General features: G+C 34.6%; 1 protein-coding gene across 2 annotated transcripts; it reads right to left on the bottom strand.

The window, feature by feature from the left end:
- Positions 1 to 3,756: 3,756 nt before the first annotated feature.
- On the bottom strand, positions 3,757 to 17,340 carry LOC113503886. Of its 2 annotated transcripts, XM_026886022.1 has the most exons (6): positions 17,101 to 17,340; positions 16,847 to 17,007; positions 9,223 to 9,307; positions 6,014 to 6,166; positions 5,483 to 5,642; positions 3,757 to 4,881 (listed from the first exon to the last, which is right to left on the bottom strand). In XM_026886022.1, the coding sequence occupies exons 2-6, from the start codon at positions 16,852 to 16,854 to the stop codon at positions 4,793 to 4,795; spliced, it is 495 nt and encodes a 164-aa protein (XP_026741823.1). In that variant the 5' UTR covers positions 16,855 to 17,007; positions 17,101 to 17,340; the 3' UTR covers positions 3,757 to 4,792. The 2 variants fall into 2 exon arrangements, with proteins under 2 accessions (XP_026741823.1, XP_026741821.1); XM_026886020.1 differs by having other exon boundaries at positions 16,847 to 17,340.
- Between the last annotated feature and the right edge of the window lie 774 nt (positions 17,341 to 18,114).

The following is an 18,114-nucleotide window of genomic DNA, read 5'->3' as shown; positions in this document are numbered from 1 at the left end:
TCAGTTTTCACATTAACTTGGATGCAGAGCTAAACAGTGATATTTTTTCTTTAAGAGACAAATAATACAAAACAGAAATAAATATAACTTAAAGCTACATTGTTTATAAATATTTTTTATTAAAATACACTTGCAATGACAAATGTCCAATAATTTATTGCGAAATGCATTGAATATGTTGAAATTGTTATTTTATATCATTTTGAAAATGAATATTTGTCTTCCATTTAGTAGATATAAGTGAGCATCATAATTTGTTGTGTAGTTCGCTGTGTGTTAGGAATTAATTTGGATGTTTGACAACAGAAACTGGTTGACTGGCTTCATCTAGTAAGGAAAGAGATAGAGAGATGTTGTTGTCTTCTTTTAATAAGAAGAAGAAATATTCAACTTTGGTACGGAAAATATCTTATCACGGTAAGGGTTGAAAAAATAAACCCTTTCCGTGAAATTAAATAATTAATGAATATTTTCATTAATTAACAGACGTTAATCAATGTCTTTGAAAAACCTTATAAAGATGCTTTTTAAAATCATCTACTAGTTTCGAATACATACCTGAAATCATATGTAAACGAATTCGGTTGTAAAAAATAAGCTATTAAGAATCAGAATGAATCAACTAGCTGTGGTTATGAACTATAGTACATTTATGAAAACAGTCGAAGTCAGTTGCACCCAAAAGGTTTACCACCCCTGAAATTTTCCAGGGGTGATAAACCCTAAGTCATCGTCAACATCCAAATCATTATAATTTATGTAAAATACGTTATTTCTTCGTAACTAGCGATAGTTTGGTGTTTCTACGTCTTGTTGGTATGTGTGTATCACCTAAACTTTAAAACTGGTTGTTAAAATAGTTGAAGGCAAAGTTATTTTTAAAAGGAATGATTAATACAAAGAAAATGCTAAGAAACAACAACATAATACATATGACAATAAAATACAATTCTACAATATTTAATAATTCTACAACCTTACAGCTTATCATTTTTTTATTATTTTCTACGAACCAAAATAATAAAAATAAATTTTATAGAATACAAATATCAAAATAAATGATATCTATTTAAAAGCTATATATTTACTCGAATACTCGAATTTCTACATATATACTCTTTCTATAAATGTATTTATATTTTGACTTTCTAAATATACTATTCTATATCTCAGAATACCTAATTATATATGTATATATAGATCTACATATCTTTCTATATATTTATTGCATTTGGAGTATTATTACGGGTAAAGGGTTTTATGAAAGAGCTTATCTTTTGCGCATGCATGATTTTAAGCATATCAAATATATAAATATGTATATCAATGAAAATACGCATCGCGCTGACTACCTTAACAATATGAATCAGTGCTTAAGCCAAGTGACATTTAGACAATCGTTAACGTTGGCAAGAAACGAAATGTCACTTGATGCAGGACAATTGAATGAAAATGGGGTTTATCACCATCATCTTCGTTATCATCAGCCTGTGTCAGTCCACTGCTGGATGTAGGCCTCTCCTATGGCAAATAGGCAATTTCCAATGGTAGGACTTATTTTACAGTAAAACTGTTTCTTTCTTGAGGTTTAATATGACTGGGAGCCGCTTAAAAATATGCTGTATGGTAATATATACTATACAGATTTTCAGAAGTGAATTATTTCAGTTAATCAAGGCTTTTTGCCTATCGCACATATGTTTGCAGTTGTAATGAAAATGAAACAAAATTATACAGACCAATTATTGAACGAACAATGTGTGTAGGTATGCATGTACGTGTGTTATATGTCTATCCGTCGCCTAGCAACGAAAATATTCAACTTATGTGTGTGTTAACCTATAAAGATATTAGAATGTAAAATAGCTGTGATGGTTTCCGTATATGTATGCTAATAGCGTAGAAAATAAAATACGAAATTCTGCACATATTTTAATTAAATAAATCATTATATTTATATTGATTATTAATAGTTCCTACAAAAAAATCGTGTATAAACTCGACAGTGTTGTATCAACTGACTTTATTTTAAATACATGTTATTAAATGTTTATTTATTTATTTAAAAATATATTTATTATGTATGTGTATATTGTGAGGCAGCTTATATTGTATAAATTAGGAGTCGGTGTGTATCTATGTGTGTAGTACCAAGTAAATAAAATAAAGACAATAATACGTCCTTCGCTTTAATTAGCTGATAGATATGTCCACGTCCTGTCCGCTGTTGGGAAAGCAAATGGAAGGTAATACACTAATATATTTAAAAAAGAAAATTCGTCTACATTTTTAATTGGTATTGTGCGTTAATTTCTATAGTATCTATAGGCCGCAAGTTTCTTGGATAATCGTCATAACGTGGATTACGTTTTTATTTATATTACGTTAAGTTTTATTACAATCACAATATTTATATATTGAAGGTAGCCTGAAAAATGTTGTATCGAAAGTTTTCTTAATTTTGGTTTTTTAAATTATAGGATACAAGGAACACTGGCTAGAATGATGATGTATACCTTCCAAAATTAGGCTTATGTGAATAAATAAAACGATAAACCACGGTTTGGCGAAAGAAACGAAAAGTTCAAGGAAAAAAAAATATTATTTTATCTTTAACATTGTTTTAAAATAAAATATGAAATATAAATCTTTATTATGTTTATTTATAAGTATGTGTAAAAATCCATTTGCTTTCCCTAAAATCAAAAATATAAGAATTCCCTCAGAATTTTACATTATTTTTACGAATCGGTATTCCATTCGATATTTTACAAGGGTTTTCTTATATTTTACACTAAATTACATTTATGAATATTTACGTATATCTTGTACTTCCCCTTTACAGTGTACTCAAATTATTTGTTAGACATGTTTTATAATAAATGTATATCTAAATATATTGTACGTTTGTTCATGTTAGAAAATATTTGCTTTTAAATGCGTTAGCAACAACTGTTCTATATTAACACAGTTGAATCGGTGAAATGTATGAAATTGACATCTTCACTTGAGACTTAATACATTTTGACAATTCAATTTGTTACCGGTTCTAGAGTGTCACTTGCTTAGAAGGACACTTAGTGATTTGCAATGATTTAATTGAATTACCACTTGTATGCCTAAAATTGACAATTTTGACCCAGCAACCGTAACCTAATAGTGACCCAAAAATGCGCATAAAAATGTTAGGGGAATGAAAAATAGATGTTTTCCGATTCTCAGATCTACCAAATGTGCAGTGTAAAGTGTCATGAGAATCGGTCAAGCCGTTTCGGAGGAGTTCAATTTCGTACACCGCGGCATGAGATTTTTATATAGCTTATCAAAACTATTATATATTCGAGAAGATTGTAAATACTATATAGAGCTAACATGAACAATCCTACATATTAAATGTTTGCACAACTATTGATCAATTATAAACGCTTTAAATGTCGTGACAATTATTTACAATTGTGATTGAATTTAATTTTATAGAATATTTTGATGTTTGTGATCGTTGTACAACGCTTTGTTAAATGCATTGGGTATTAAATAAAAGAAAAGTTATAGCAAATATGTTGTTTATTTTGAACCGTTTTAGCGGTACATGTATCGTAAAGTAGGAGAGATTTTGTTTGGTTCCATTTACATTTGGATATCAATGCCAGATTTATGTTCATACAAAAGTATAAAAGTGTATTTTAGACCTCCAAACCCAATATTGCTGTAAATGTTGATTATAACCTGTTTAGAGTTAGGTACTTCCTAGCATTCTTTTTCTTTGCCCTACAGAATAATCCCACTGCATCCCATTCTCTCTTTAAGCATTAATCACAAGTTCCCTTAACTTTTAGCATTTAAAATGGTCTACATTTAATACAAATTCCAACTTATATTATATTTGTAAGTAAATAGTCTACAACACCATATAGCTTATACCTAAACTTGTTCTACTATTAACTCAGTCAAACAAAACACAACATTAAAAAATTACAAAACTAACCTTCCCTTACACATTTTTACCATAAGCCCGTGTTAGCCCACTGCTGGGCAAAATTCTCCCTCTACTCTTTCTATATTACCCTTTTTATTATAAAATACATCGAAGGCACAATACTTGCTCTTTATAACTATTAATAATAAGCTGCAATCACTACTGCTACGAAAGCTTCTGAAATAATACTATAATTAATAACAAAAGAAGTGCTATCATAAATAGTAATGATTATTATCATCAATTCAGCGCGGGTTAAATATGTATATGGGTATAATCGGTGGGCCATACAAAATGTATTTCTATCTACTTTGACAAATAAAGTTTGCATTTTGCGACTAACAGTTAGATTATGAAGAAATCTTGCATGACGTCACAATTTTGTATCTACGTTTGTGCAAAAGCGCTACGACATCAGACACCATTCATTAAATCTTAATATGCTATCATCATCGAAAAACGCATCTAACATTTTATTCTACTTGCCAAAGGCTAAGCTACGCTCTCTACTTTATGGTATTTCCCGTAGCTAGAAAGTCAGACAACTAGGCTATTTAAGGGGTATAGCGTTGCCCAGGTAATTGGTATGAGGCTTTTTTGCATCTAAAAAGACTGGAAGCCGACCCCCAGATTGTTGGGAAAAGGCTAGAATGATTATAATTGTCTAAACATATTTCTCATTTTCATACCGAGTCATCTGAATCACGTTAAGTTTATCTTACCGAAGCACTCGAATCTGAAAGGCACTATCCATAGGAAATTCTTGTGTCACGTCCAAATATAATCTGCACCAGACGTTGGGCGAGTTATCTGGTTTCAAATAGGTATAGCACTCTCCTCTCCATACGCCATCTTCATGATCCTGTAGAGGCTGTTAATCATAGCCAAGTAGTAGATGGAGTACACTGGAATGATAAAAGCAGTTTTTTAATACCGATTCGTAATTTAGTGAATTTGGAAGGTAAGTCTAGCATAGTCGTGGAAAAAGATAACCTTACTGAACACGGTGGATCGCTTGCGTATCTCAATTTTAGCAACCTCCCGGGTATATACTATATAGGATCCCCCAGTATGTTTGATGCACAGGATTTTTGGTTATCCAACCGAGTGGTAGGGGTCCCCACGCCAAATGTCAATATACAGAGAGCAATTTGACACGTGTTCAATCTCCGCTTAGAACAAAAAAGGTCCAGGGAATCTTGTTCGGAGTCTGGGTGTCATTGTGCACGTGATTGAAGTTTGTAATATTTTATAATTTTTAGCAATTATGAATACCTAACTAAAGCAATTGCCCACATAATCCTGGGTTATGTCTTATAGAAACGCATAGCGGACAAAAGTTTCACATACACCCGAAATTGTGATACACACCCCTAGAGGCTCCGTTAACTGTAGGCACTGTATCTAGTTTTTTGGGACACAGAAAATTTTACGTCACATTTTATCTCAAGCTCCAAGGCATAATACCTTAGACTAACAAATATAATCTTTCTAAAGGGTACTTACTTGCTCCAGAAAGTAGCAGAAATATAACGAGAGCGATGTTAGCGGGTTGCTTGAAGAAGTCATCGAGTCTAAACAGACACGTTACTATGGCAACCAGGAAGATGCAGAATATAAACACTGTGTTGAACACCACTGATAACTGGAGTTTTGAGGGTCGTCTCTGAAAAAGATGGAAAACAATTATTTAGGGACAAACAATATGTAAGTTAAATGTCTTTTTTTCAATGACAGACGCCTAAACGCTTAAAAAATATATCTAATGCAATGAACAAAAAAAAAAGTGAACTAGTCAACATCTAGTTTTTTTAAACTACTCTCGCATAGAAGTTTAATCCGTATGTCGCGGGAGGTTTCACAAACCCAGGTGTCTACATGTGACTTGAATTAATGTCGTGTTGAATCTACGTTTGCTTGTCCTACGCTGGGATTGAACCCACAAAACGTCGCGCACAATGGGTTTGGCGTGGTGACCTCAACCACTATCACTTCCAAATTCTAATCCTACTTCACAGCACTGCAATTCATCCTCACCATGATAATCCCATACAGTGCGACCAGGTTGCTGATGGCAGACAACGAGGAGAACATGACCATGCTCATCGAGATCAGGTTGTCTTCAGGCTCCCGCTCCCAGTGCCGCGGCAGGTGCCACGCGCCCACCGCGATGTTGACCAGGCAGGCCAGCTGAGGACACATAAACAGAATTGGTTTAAACCTTGCTGGTATATTATACTTATGCTCTTTTTAATCTTTTCTCGAAGTAAAATCTCAGTCACACGAGACACTTAATGTGCGTTGGTTAATGATATCAATACAGATAATAATAGCAACCTAGATTCGTCGCACTGCTGGGCACGGCTCCTGCCCCTTCTTGAGCATTGGTCACCACCCTAGCTGAGTGTAGGTTAGCGATTTCAGATTGTAATATTTGGAATCCAGGTTTCCTCACGATGTTTTCCTTCACCGTCAGTTGTTTTTTAGAAAAATTAAAATACATACAAGTTTGAAAATGTCACATTTCACCGATATGACTTTTGTCTTTTGTTTGTGGTTGCGTTTTTAAAAAGAGGATAAACAAAGACAACTTTATATTACGCAAAGATAATAAAAAATGAAAAACCAATTGATAGGGCTTTTCCGTCATGTGCGTTTGACATTCGATATACGATCTGCATTCGCTAAGTACATCGAGACAACACAATAACTCGATGTGGACGTGACGTGAATGTGATCCCCGACCACATACTGCATATTGTTGACGGCAGATACCCTGCCTACATAATGAATGAGATAAAATATACTGATGTTATATGGAACGATGACATCGTTTAAAATTATGTAGGTAAGAAGTATTGCTTGATGTAAGGTGCTTTGTATATAGCTAATCTAATCGTAGTATTGTTAGATGTAAGGTGCCTCATAGGCAATCTAATATACATATGTAATATTTTTAACTATAAAAAGATACAACCGACTTCAAATAGAAACTATTGAGCGGAACTTGATGGGACTTAATAACAGCTATTTTACGACTCAACAAAATCAGGTCATCCAGTTCGAAGTTCTGAGATAACAAACATAAAAACTGAACAGAATTAAGAATTTCTTTTTTTGAGTCGGCTGAAAAGTTAATCTAGTATATGGTTTTAAAGCTTTTCCGTGTAGGTCGATCAGTTAGCAGATTCCGTGACCAGTAGTTTGTGTTTTGATCAAATAATCAATCGTAAGGCTCGAATTCGTTTCATCACGGAGGAATATAAAAAATAATAAATGATTTCAAATAATAATATAGAAATGACGTTACTTTTTGACAAGGGACGTAACTTTTACTTGACAGGTTAGCTGTCGAGGAAGTGTAACCTGTCTTCAAATCATTCTTCAAATATTTTGATAGTAACTGTCGTGAGAATGATTCATTATTAAATTAATGATGTAACGGTTTACTAGAAGCCCGAAGGACTCCGGTTGGGTCCGAAACTAGTCGGGCTAGCCCAATAAATACGCGTGAGTAAACCGTTACATCATTTAATAACATTCTTCAAATATTACTAATTATCAAATTTTTAGAAACTAGTACGATTTGATGTTTTTTTATTAAGCTATCCGATTAATAAAATGTAATTTCGGAATCTCGCAATATTTTTGCTAACAACGATGCTTTGTAACAAAACAAACTCATAATTCAACGATCAGGTTCAGAATTGAAAACAAACAGTTGCTCTGTTAGCTGTGCTTGAATAACACGTGTATTCAAAGGTATAGTTATAAAGCGATCATCATCGAAATCTGTTTCTTATCATATTTTAGGTGGTAAACGCTTTCTGAGAACATACACTTCATCTCAATAGATGAGTACTACACTTGAGGATAGATTGAAATAGAAATATGTTGCCGACAGAATTATAACAGAGGTAAAAGTTAATATGTTCAGAGAATTAATACTGACATTGATAATGGATCTGGTAGGCTTGCAGAGCCCCAATTCCGCTTTTTACAATTTTCGAAGAAATAACAGAAAATTATTATGGGGTGGAACACTCACCATCAATACAAGGAACTCCGAATTATTGTGTTGGCAAAATTCTTAAGAGAGTATGATATTCTAGTGTCAAAGTTAATATAATTTCCATTCATTCATCGGCAATTGTAAATATTATTGTTGGATTGTAAGTTGAATACTAGCATAGGCAACTAGGTAGTCTCAAAACTGCCTGTTCTTCAATATGAATGAAAAAAACGCCCTGTGTCTTTCCTTGTCAAATAATTATGAAAGAATCATAAGAGCATTGTTCACGTCAAAAACCGTAACTGGCCTTATTGTCTCACCACTATTAACTTATATACAAGTTACAAGTTAAGATCTATACCCAACAGAATTAAGTAGATATCACAAAGTCCTTAAGAACCACATTCCATTCGTAACATTTTCAACATTTTGCTAGGTGTCACAATATTTCTACAATTTCAGATATTGTAAGTAACACAAACGTCTGAAAATGAAGGCAACACTTATGAATTATCGCCGATTATCGCATGACTCATCTGCTGACGTCACAGCTGTGAACATTATATTATATTTAGGAGCGCTGCCACTAAATACTGATCTGACGCAGATGTAAATATACTACGTGCGGGTGAATCAAAAATATACGTCAATATGGGATACCTTGCATTTATAGTTCAAAATAATAATTAAGAAAACATAACAAGGGGATATTGAAAATGTATATCAAATGGGGTATATGACAAAAAAAATACTGTTTAGTCCGTCATAAAGATTAATACCAAAAAATATTGGATAGGTAGTTTTTCTTTTATCGCTTAAACAAAAAATGAAGAGGATGACAGCCAGTCTAACCAAGGGGTATCGTGTTGCCCAGGTAACTGGGTTAAGGAGGTCAGATAGGCAGTCGCTCCTTGTAAAACACTGGGGTCGGCTACCAGTCCAACCGGTTTCAGCTAAGTGAAACCGGTTGGAGACTGGTAGCCGACCCCAACATAGTTGGGAAAAGGCTAGGCCAATGAAATGATACAGTAAAATGAAATTTCGTGTGACGTCACTTACCAGTATGCTTTTTCATAGCAAGTAATGTTAACAGCTCTCCTTAGCTTACTATTCATCATTTTAAGTTCTTTTAATCTGCACACCTTTTAATTATAAATGTGTCTGATTACAAAAATTTTGGGTAGTTTTGTAGGCCCTATGTTAAAGATAATATAACACTCATGTCAACACTTACAGTGGACAGGATGCATAAGATGTAGCATCCCGACTGCAAGGATATGCACCCACACCTCCTTAGCAACGGGAGCGGCATCTCGGATCTGGAAACAAACACATTAATATCACTTAAGAATACTTAAGATCCACATCGAGAACACTTGTTTAGTGTTTCAACCTATAGAAGACGTCCAAGGCTCGATAAAGGCCTGTCCCAAAGATCTCCACACTTGCAGGGTTTCCAATTAAAAGGGTGATCAAAAGTATTCATGTTTATGAAGGATTGCAAGTCATAGCCGAAGCGAGGGTGATATAGTGTAATCGTACGTTACCATGGTATGGTAACCGTACGTTACCGTACCGTTACGTACTATGTTTACCAAAAACTTACACCTTAAAATGAATATACCTGGATAGAAATAGAAATTTCCAATACTTTTTGTTTTAAATAGCGACTCTAGCGAAGTCACATGCACAAATACACTCAGACTGAAAGAAAGTATTCGTCGATCACACAAACGCTTGTCCTACGCGGGGATCGAGCTTGCGACACGACGACGTGTGGGTTTTGGTGTGGCGACCTCAACCACCTTGCTACCCATGCCGTCACGGATTCTATTCGTATTAGTGCGACCCCAAGAATACCCTTATACATATTTATGACTATTTTGTTGCTCTAACGTTTCATCCTTTCGGCATCATGCAATTAGAAATAAGCGGTATCAACGCGTACGCACTCAATTAAAGGAGTAAATATCCATTTTCCCTTTCAGCTTACTTGCGAAAATCGCGGTCACGTGTCTGAGTCAATTTGTGACCACATCCAACGTAATATTTGTGTTATTGTTTTTAGTTGAGTAATTCTGTTTGTATATTTTCAGGTCAATGAGGTCATGTCGAACAAGTTAATGTTAATTATTTTGGACGTAAGGGGATGGTAGCTACATGGTCCTTTATGATTTACAGTAAAACAATAGGTATTTAAATATTTTTTTTTAATTAGAATTAGAGTGATGATTTGCGCAAGATGGCTGACAAGAACTGGATGCGAGCAGCCGAAGATAAATCTCGATGGCGTGCTACTGGGTAGGCCTATGTCCAATAGTGGACAAATGCGGGCCGATGATGATGATGATGAAACGAAAATTTTAGTTAAAATAAGGAATGAAGTCGAAAGCAGATCATGTTAAATAAAATATTTGAATGAATAGTTTCTTGCCTTAATTGAGTTTAGATAACGTGCGTAGTATCCATAATAACAGAACCAAATGACGTCACTGCCAAACTGTATTTGATTAGACGTCATGGGGCTAGTCTTAATAGTACCATTAAGTTATATTATGACGCGATAGCCAAATTAAAGAGGCGCTGAGTGAATTTATTACCATCGTACTAGATGTAAGGATTCGGGACCTTGGTCTGTAGTTGTTCAGTTGCTTGTTCTTAAAAACATCAGTGTTATCAAAATTGATTTAATACACTTTGTCTTTTTTTTTAAATGTCAGCGATAAAGTATATTATTCTCGCTTTCCGAAAAAGATGCAAATACATCATTTCTTAAATTGTAAAAGTCAAACAAACTGTAATGTGGGCTAATCGTTCAATTTAAAGAATATTTAGTTTCAAATCATTTGTTTTCATGAAGCGAAATTAAGTTTCTGAATCCTTTCATATTCTTGAAAGACAATAATTGCTACAAATTAAGACAGTACTGATTTTAAGTAACGGTTCATTATATTGCATTCGTGACAAAGAGGTTTTAATTACTGTTGGTTATTAACACTTAACGAAACAAAGTTTCCTCGTTCTAATTCTTTAGATCTAAGATTGTAAGAATATCTTATAAGATGACAGAGCGCGTCTTGCTGCGGGTCAATCCCAGAATGACACAAGCATGCATGGTTCACAAAATGACAGCACGGATAGCCGAGTTACAAAAGTCACCACTCCAAACCTACTGTGTGCGACGTGTCACGGAGTCGATCCTTGCAGAGGACAAGCATTTATGTGATCTAGGAAGCTTTTTTCTGATTCTGGGTGACTTTGTTAACTGGGTTTTATTCTGGGCGACGCAAGTGTCACACCCTTACTGCGTGAGTTTGTTTTGTAGAACGATTTAAAACCAAATACAAAACTTAATAAGCGTTATATTACCTTGATCATTGATAGGAGGAATTTAGAGGCAAAAAAACATTTTACAACGGCATTTAGGCTGAATGTCATATTTGCATAAGCGATGGCTGCTGATTTTGTCTGAGCATTGACTGATAATTAAATTCATTAATTAAATTATACCCTTGTATTATAAAATACGTAAATATGATACCTGCGTTATGATAACAGGTCATAAATTATGGTATTGCGTGCTGATACCGTCAAGAATCAACTACAAAATACAGGTTGTTACTTCGACAACGTCATCAAAATAACTGGTTGTTTTCTTGACTTGTACTTAAGTGCGATGACGTAAAGACCTTTGGTACAACGAGTTTGAAGAGAATGAAGAAGACATATTTAAACATGGGGGCGAAGTTTAACAACGTCAGACTTGGGGGATTTTATTGGCTACAATTATCTTCTGATAGGAAATTACAGTAATATCATTAGATGTATATTTGTGAACATTGCGGGGAATAATGAAGAATTTGAGGATTTGAGAATTTGAGGTCACCACGATAAAGCTAGTGCGCGCTATGTGTCGCGGGTTCGATTCTCGCGAAGGACAAGTGTTAGTGTGATCAGCATGTTTGTCCGTGAGTCTGGATCTAGTGGATCTGTAATAATAACCGATCAAGAGCGTTTCAGATTCGGGGGAAAAAAAATTGTTCTAACAGGCTGTTATTGTTGTTGCTAAATTAGCAGTAATACATCATGTGTGAAAGCTATGACTAGCGATGAGGGCTGGCAGGTTTAGAGGTAAAACAAATACAGGAACATGAATTGAGAACGTCTTACTTTCAAAAAACCATTGCAAAGAGGAATTTATTTGTAGTCACTGAAGCTGAAACTTTCAAATCTTTTAGAGGAAAACAATAATAATGTATTAATAATGGATGCATAAAATACGCATAACCAATGTACTAGAAATAAATAAGTCTATTAAATGACGTTAGTAGGAAACTTCAATAGATAATTAAGGTCCTATTTTCTTGGTCAAAAGAAATTGAACCTTATAGTTTATATAATTGTGTATTAATGCAAGTGTATTAAACTACCAGTACCGAATTATTGATTTGTAATAAGGTACAAATTTGTCTGGCTTCATAAAATTAATAATGCAGTTTATCCCGGTAAATTGCAGTGATGTAATTATAAATAGTAATTAATAAAAGGAAATAAAGGAGGAATATACTGCCCTTCATTACCTTTTTACTATATCGTCTAGTACAATGGTTCGTGATGTTTGATGATGAATTGCAATGCTTTGCCATGCATCAGTTAAACGCTGTATGGCTATCACGGTTCATGGGATGCAGCCAGGTAACGGGCGGAGGCACTGATGGACAGAGTCGCAGAGAGCGGAGTTTCAGTAATAGGGTTCCGTTTTTATAATTCGGTTACGGAATCTTAAGAACATAAAGAATTTGACACAATTTCATATAAAACAATTTATAACAAATCTAAAACTGACCTCAACAAGATAACTAAAAAGCGAAAAGTAACCACTTCGAACAAAGCAAAACGCTTTTTCCATTTAATTAAATATAAATGATTAAACATTTATTAAACATATAAATGCTTCAACACGTCAAGCAAGTACTGCGAGACAACAAGCTCCAAGTTCCACGGCCCCGTCACAGAAACCGAGTGAAGCCAGCCACGGTTGATCGTTTGCCTGCTGTACTACCATACGTCAGAGGAGTCACTGACAAGATTGGTTACATCCTGAAGCGAGCTTCAATTAAAACATACTTCAAGCCGCCCAAGAAGATTAGCCAGTCCTTACCATCCGTCAAGTGTCACATACCTCTACAAGATGCAGGAGTATACAAACTAGATTGTGACTGCGGCCTCTCTTACATCGGTCAAACCAAACGAAGCATAGGGACCCGCGTTAAAGAACACATAGCTGACGTGAAACACCGCCGCTCAACGAAGTCTGCAGTCGCCGAACATGCTGAAGGTTCCAGCCATTATATAAGATTTGACCAACCACAGATCCTCGCTAAAGAATCCAAATTCCTACCTAGGATGTTTCGCGAGGCTATTGAGATTAAAAAACACCCTAATTTCAATAGAGAAGATGGCTGGAAGATATCACCTACTTGGGATCCAATAATAAATAAACTCAAGGCCAAACCCAAGAGCAGCGCTGCAAGACATCAAGACACAGTGAGCTCATACTGCGTAGGTCGGACCACAAATAATTAATTAAAATATGAAGGTAGAACGAGCAACATCTCCTGTCAAGACGAACGCCATCTCAGTCTGCCCGTGACCATGATACCTGCAAAGGTTTCGAAACGTCGGGAACTAAAATCTAAAATTAAACCGCGATAAAATCCGTAAAAGTAGTTTCATTTCAATGTCTAATATTCGCGTAAACCTAAGAAACCACTATGATTAAACAACTATTTGATGACTTCCTCATCATGTGACCACGTTTGAAAAACATTTTTCCAACATAAAAAGAATCACCACGAAATAAAAGGTTCAAAGTTATTATGCTTAATATATTATTAAATGATGTTACGGTTTACTCACGCGTATTTATCGGGGTAACCCGACTAGTTTCGGACCCAACCGGAGTCCTTAATCATGAGCAGACATCATTTATTAATGAATATATATGACGATAGTTATTATAAAAATATGCTTAATATATACCCTTTTCCTCCAAAGCCGATTAGAAACCGCTGCATACTATAAGTTCCTCTGCATTTTTAAATATGCGAATTTTGAATTAGAAACCTAACTTTGCAGTCTGCAAAAGGCCTTTGCCCTGCACTAGGACAGTAGCATTACATAAATACTAGAAACTGCGGCAAAACACAAGGTCGGACGTATTTTATTAGTAGTTTGTAGCAGCACAGGCAAATCTATTTGCGTCGTGTGGGACAAAACTCGCATCTAACGAAATATCTGCCATTTGATGTCAAATGTTATAAATATACCAAGCTATATTAAACTTTATGTTCTTTTGATAAGGTATACTTCAGTGCGGAATTTTCTTGGAAGTTTTTATAGGAATTTATATCTGTTAATGGTTGTCTTCGAGGCCATTTTTGCCACGATTAGAAGCGTATAAGTAGTATTTGGAACTTTAAAAATTATATTTCGAATGTTCTACCGATCTGTTAGCACTAAATTTTAATCTAGCGACGAATATATTTCAATTAAATTAACAATAAAAAATAAATCAACTAAAATTGAAATAAACATAAGTGTGGGTAATTTCAAAAGGAGAATGAGATTAGAATTATTGGGCTGGCAAGAAACTTAGGTGAGTAGCATTAAAAAGAAGAAGCTGTATAGCAGTTGGTTATGAGAGTAAGATCACAGACGGCCACACGCAAAAATCTAGCTGGACTTTATACAATACTGCATTAAATAGACGACGAACTGCGCAGATAATTCAGCAAACAATAAATTTGTTTGTGGTTGTAATATTTAGCTTTTAATTGTTACCTCATTTTCACAAGTAAAATAAGTTTATGTACTTATATTAAAACCACGAACATCAAAACAGTATAGACCAATTCCTCAATTTACCAACTTCAATATAAATTCCCGGGTATGCCGTTGTCTTTCACCAAGAAATTCCCCTGTCCTTATCTCAATTATTTTATTTGGGGTCGGCAACATGTCTTCTTCTTCCATCCCTTTCTATCTGACGTCGTCTCATAAGTACCTAACTCTCTTTGGAGCTATATCGTCTTACACACAATACATCCATTTCTTTGATGTCCTTTGCCCCTATATCCAAGCACATCCATGTTTAACGCCTTCCTCACCACATGATCCTCATTATTCATGCCATACCAAGAATGCATCTCCTAAGTATTCCAAATTCACAATTTCGTATTTACCTGAAGCTATATTTTTGGGAATAATCCGATAAATTGTCTACCTGGAAGATTCTTGAAACAGTGGTTTGTATTTAAGCTCCAATGTGGCATTTAATATATATTTAGGGTCTAATCAAATACTTACATTGTTTATATACACCATACAGATAAACAAAAGCTATATTTGTATATTATTGCTAAATGTTTAATTATGTTTTGCGGTTACAATTTCCTGTCATTATAATTGTGGGTCCGATAAAACATATGTTATTGGAGTAGGCTTTTCTTGAGGATATTTTCATCTACTGGAGGAAAATTAGGTATTGTGGAATTGTGTTATTAATATGCGCAATTAACAGTAGATTAACACGGCCTCCGTATTTTAAGGTATCCCTACCCAAAGTGTTTTAACGGAATTTTATTACTTGGTCTCCGCTTTTTTACGGCCTCCTGTAATCAGACTGTATATCTTGATCCATGATCTAGCTATGATAACAGCTGAGATGTACACAGATGACGTTTGTCAGTTGCCGCTGCAACAACAATTAGCGAATTAAACATCGCGCAAGCAACGTGATTATCATAAATTTGATAGATAAATAATCATCGTTGCAAATTTGATTTCCTAAATATATTCGCATGTCGGCTTGCGACCCCATCGTTGTCAAATGACTTATGATGAATTCGCCTTATGTTGTTATTATAATAAGATTGACTTTTCAAAGTGTTACACAAACAGATTATTGTATTTGAAAGACCAGCTCTTTGCGGATTGTACGAAATTCGTTCACATGTATTTATATGATTCACGGTTATTTTGTATCGTCTGAAATACTTGATAAGGTGAAATATTTCGTTATGCTCCGTTTTCTCTGATACTGTAACTGTCACGATATATTATATTAATTTATGTTGTCGTTTTATTGCATCTATAACCTTCAACAATAGCTCAGATTACATTTTAAACCATTTGATTGAAACACAGGACATAATAAATAGCGTAGATCAATGAAATGTAGACCTATTTTTAATGATGCTGAACTCATGCTTACTTTTATTGAACAAGCGTTTGTGTGATCCAGGAATTCGTGTCCTGAGTTTGGGTGTCTTTGTCATATGACTTGAATGTCTGTGAAAACGATTAAACTATATGCTAGAGTCGTTTGTAAAACCTCACGAAAGTTACCAAGAAAATGCCTGAAAAAGATACCTTACGTCGTGCTGATGATTAAAAGCTGGAATATGTATACTAAAGGAGAAGTAAGTTTAATAATAGTATACATACAGGGGCCTACCGTTACTTCTTAAATTAATATACAGTGGTAGGCGGAGGGATTTTCCAAATTCCTACTCTCCATGATTTTGTTCGTAAATTTTCCGTATGATTTGTAAAGTTTTGACATAGCACGGCCAAAGATGCCATGAGCACTGTTATGTTCATTCGACAAGTTTGAAATTTCCGTACAAACATATCGTATGTAACAATGTAGATACACATACATGTATAGGTTTCCACTTCCTAGTCATAGCACTGTCACACAGACAATTGCACCATTTTCTATACTGTTTACTCAAGAAAATTGTCCATTGTTTACATTTATCACAATTTAAGTAGTAAGCCAAGAAAACACTTACCGTTTCATTTAATCCGAAGTACCCAGCAAACAACCGCCGAAAATAACTCAAGAACAGTGTCACTGATACTTATAAATCTGGAATATTTCGTGAAAAATGCAAAATCACTCGCACTCACAGATAAAACGAAAAACTGCGCGCCATTTTACATATTATTGCACCTGTACACATGAAAAACAAAAAAGGTTTGATGTAATTACAAAAAGAAAAAAAATCTCAATGTTTATGCTCTGCTTCGGCAAAGTTTACTCAACTGTGACTCCGTTCCATTCGATCACATTCGTTCGTTCACTAATCTATTTACATACACTTTAATTATAACAAATTGATGCATTGTGAAGTCTATTTATATCGTACGTCTCTTCCAACTGCCCATTAAGTGTCCAATTAGTTTGATCGTTGTTTAAAACGTTTTATTACAACAGTCCGTCTCCCAAACAGACTCCTTAGCAAAATTTTCTTTTAAAAACGAACATTATAAACCTCTTTTATATTTATTACACAACATGACATAATAAAATAACCTCAAAACGATTTGTCGCCATAAGATTGAAAAAGAAAATGTACATTTATTTTACCCGCGAGAATTGAAAATAGAATCTGAATTTCGGAATAATGGTTGTCGGTAAACACAGCGCGGCGCGGGGCGTCCAGTGAGCTACTAGCGTTGTGGCGCTTCCCGCATCCGCTCGGTAATGGACGGCCCTGGCCTTGCCGCGCTACACGTTGCTGCAGCGCTGCATTTATTAACTAAACAGTACAGCTGATTGCTTCCGAGTCATCAGCATGCTAGATAGAGCTATTGTTCATCTATCGGATTTTATCATTAACTTTGACGTAGTTTAAGAAAAAGTTGTTTAAAAAATAGGTTTCAAAGTTCAAAGACGAACAAAAATTTCGTACTTAAACTCATTAGATTTAGAAACAAAGTTTCTATCCATTTATAGGCCAACTTTAAATTAAAAAAAAATTTTGATTTCATTTTAATAATTCCATTCATGAAACTAATTTAAATGATATTGCAACAATCAATATTTAGTGACCTTGAGGGTATAATAGCGAACAAGTCAAAGTTAAATAGGGGTTGGTCATAAATATAAAGAACACGCCTAATTCCGTCACGCCTGAAACTGTTACTTAAGGAAGACACGCCATGCTGAAAATATATTCTACCTATTTCATATTGTAATAAACGTGTATAAAAAGGCTATATTTGAAACACTGTTTTTATAAAAACAAAAACTATAGATTATAGGGTTAGCCTCCAC

Source organism: Trichoplusia ni, chromosome 20, assembly GCF_003590095.1.
Source record: "Trichoplusia ni isolate ovarian cell line Hi5 chromosome 20, tn1, whole genome shotgun sequence".
In the NCBI taxonomy this organism is placed as follows: domain Eukaryota; kingdom Metazoa; phylum Arthropoda; class Insecta; order Lepidoptera; family Noctuidae; genus Trichoplusia; species Trichoplusia ni.
The sequence above is the reverse complement of the archived record's forward strand: the minus strand, read 5'-3'. Positions and strand labels throughout refer to the sequence as shown.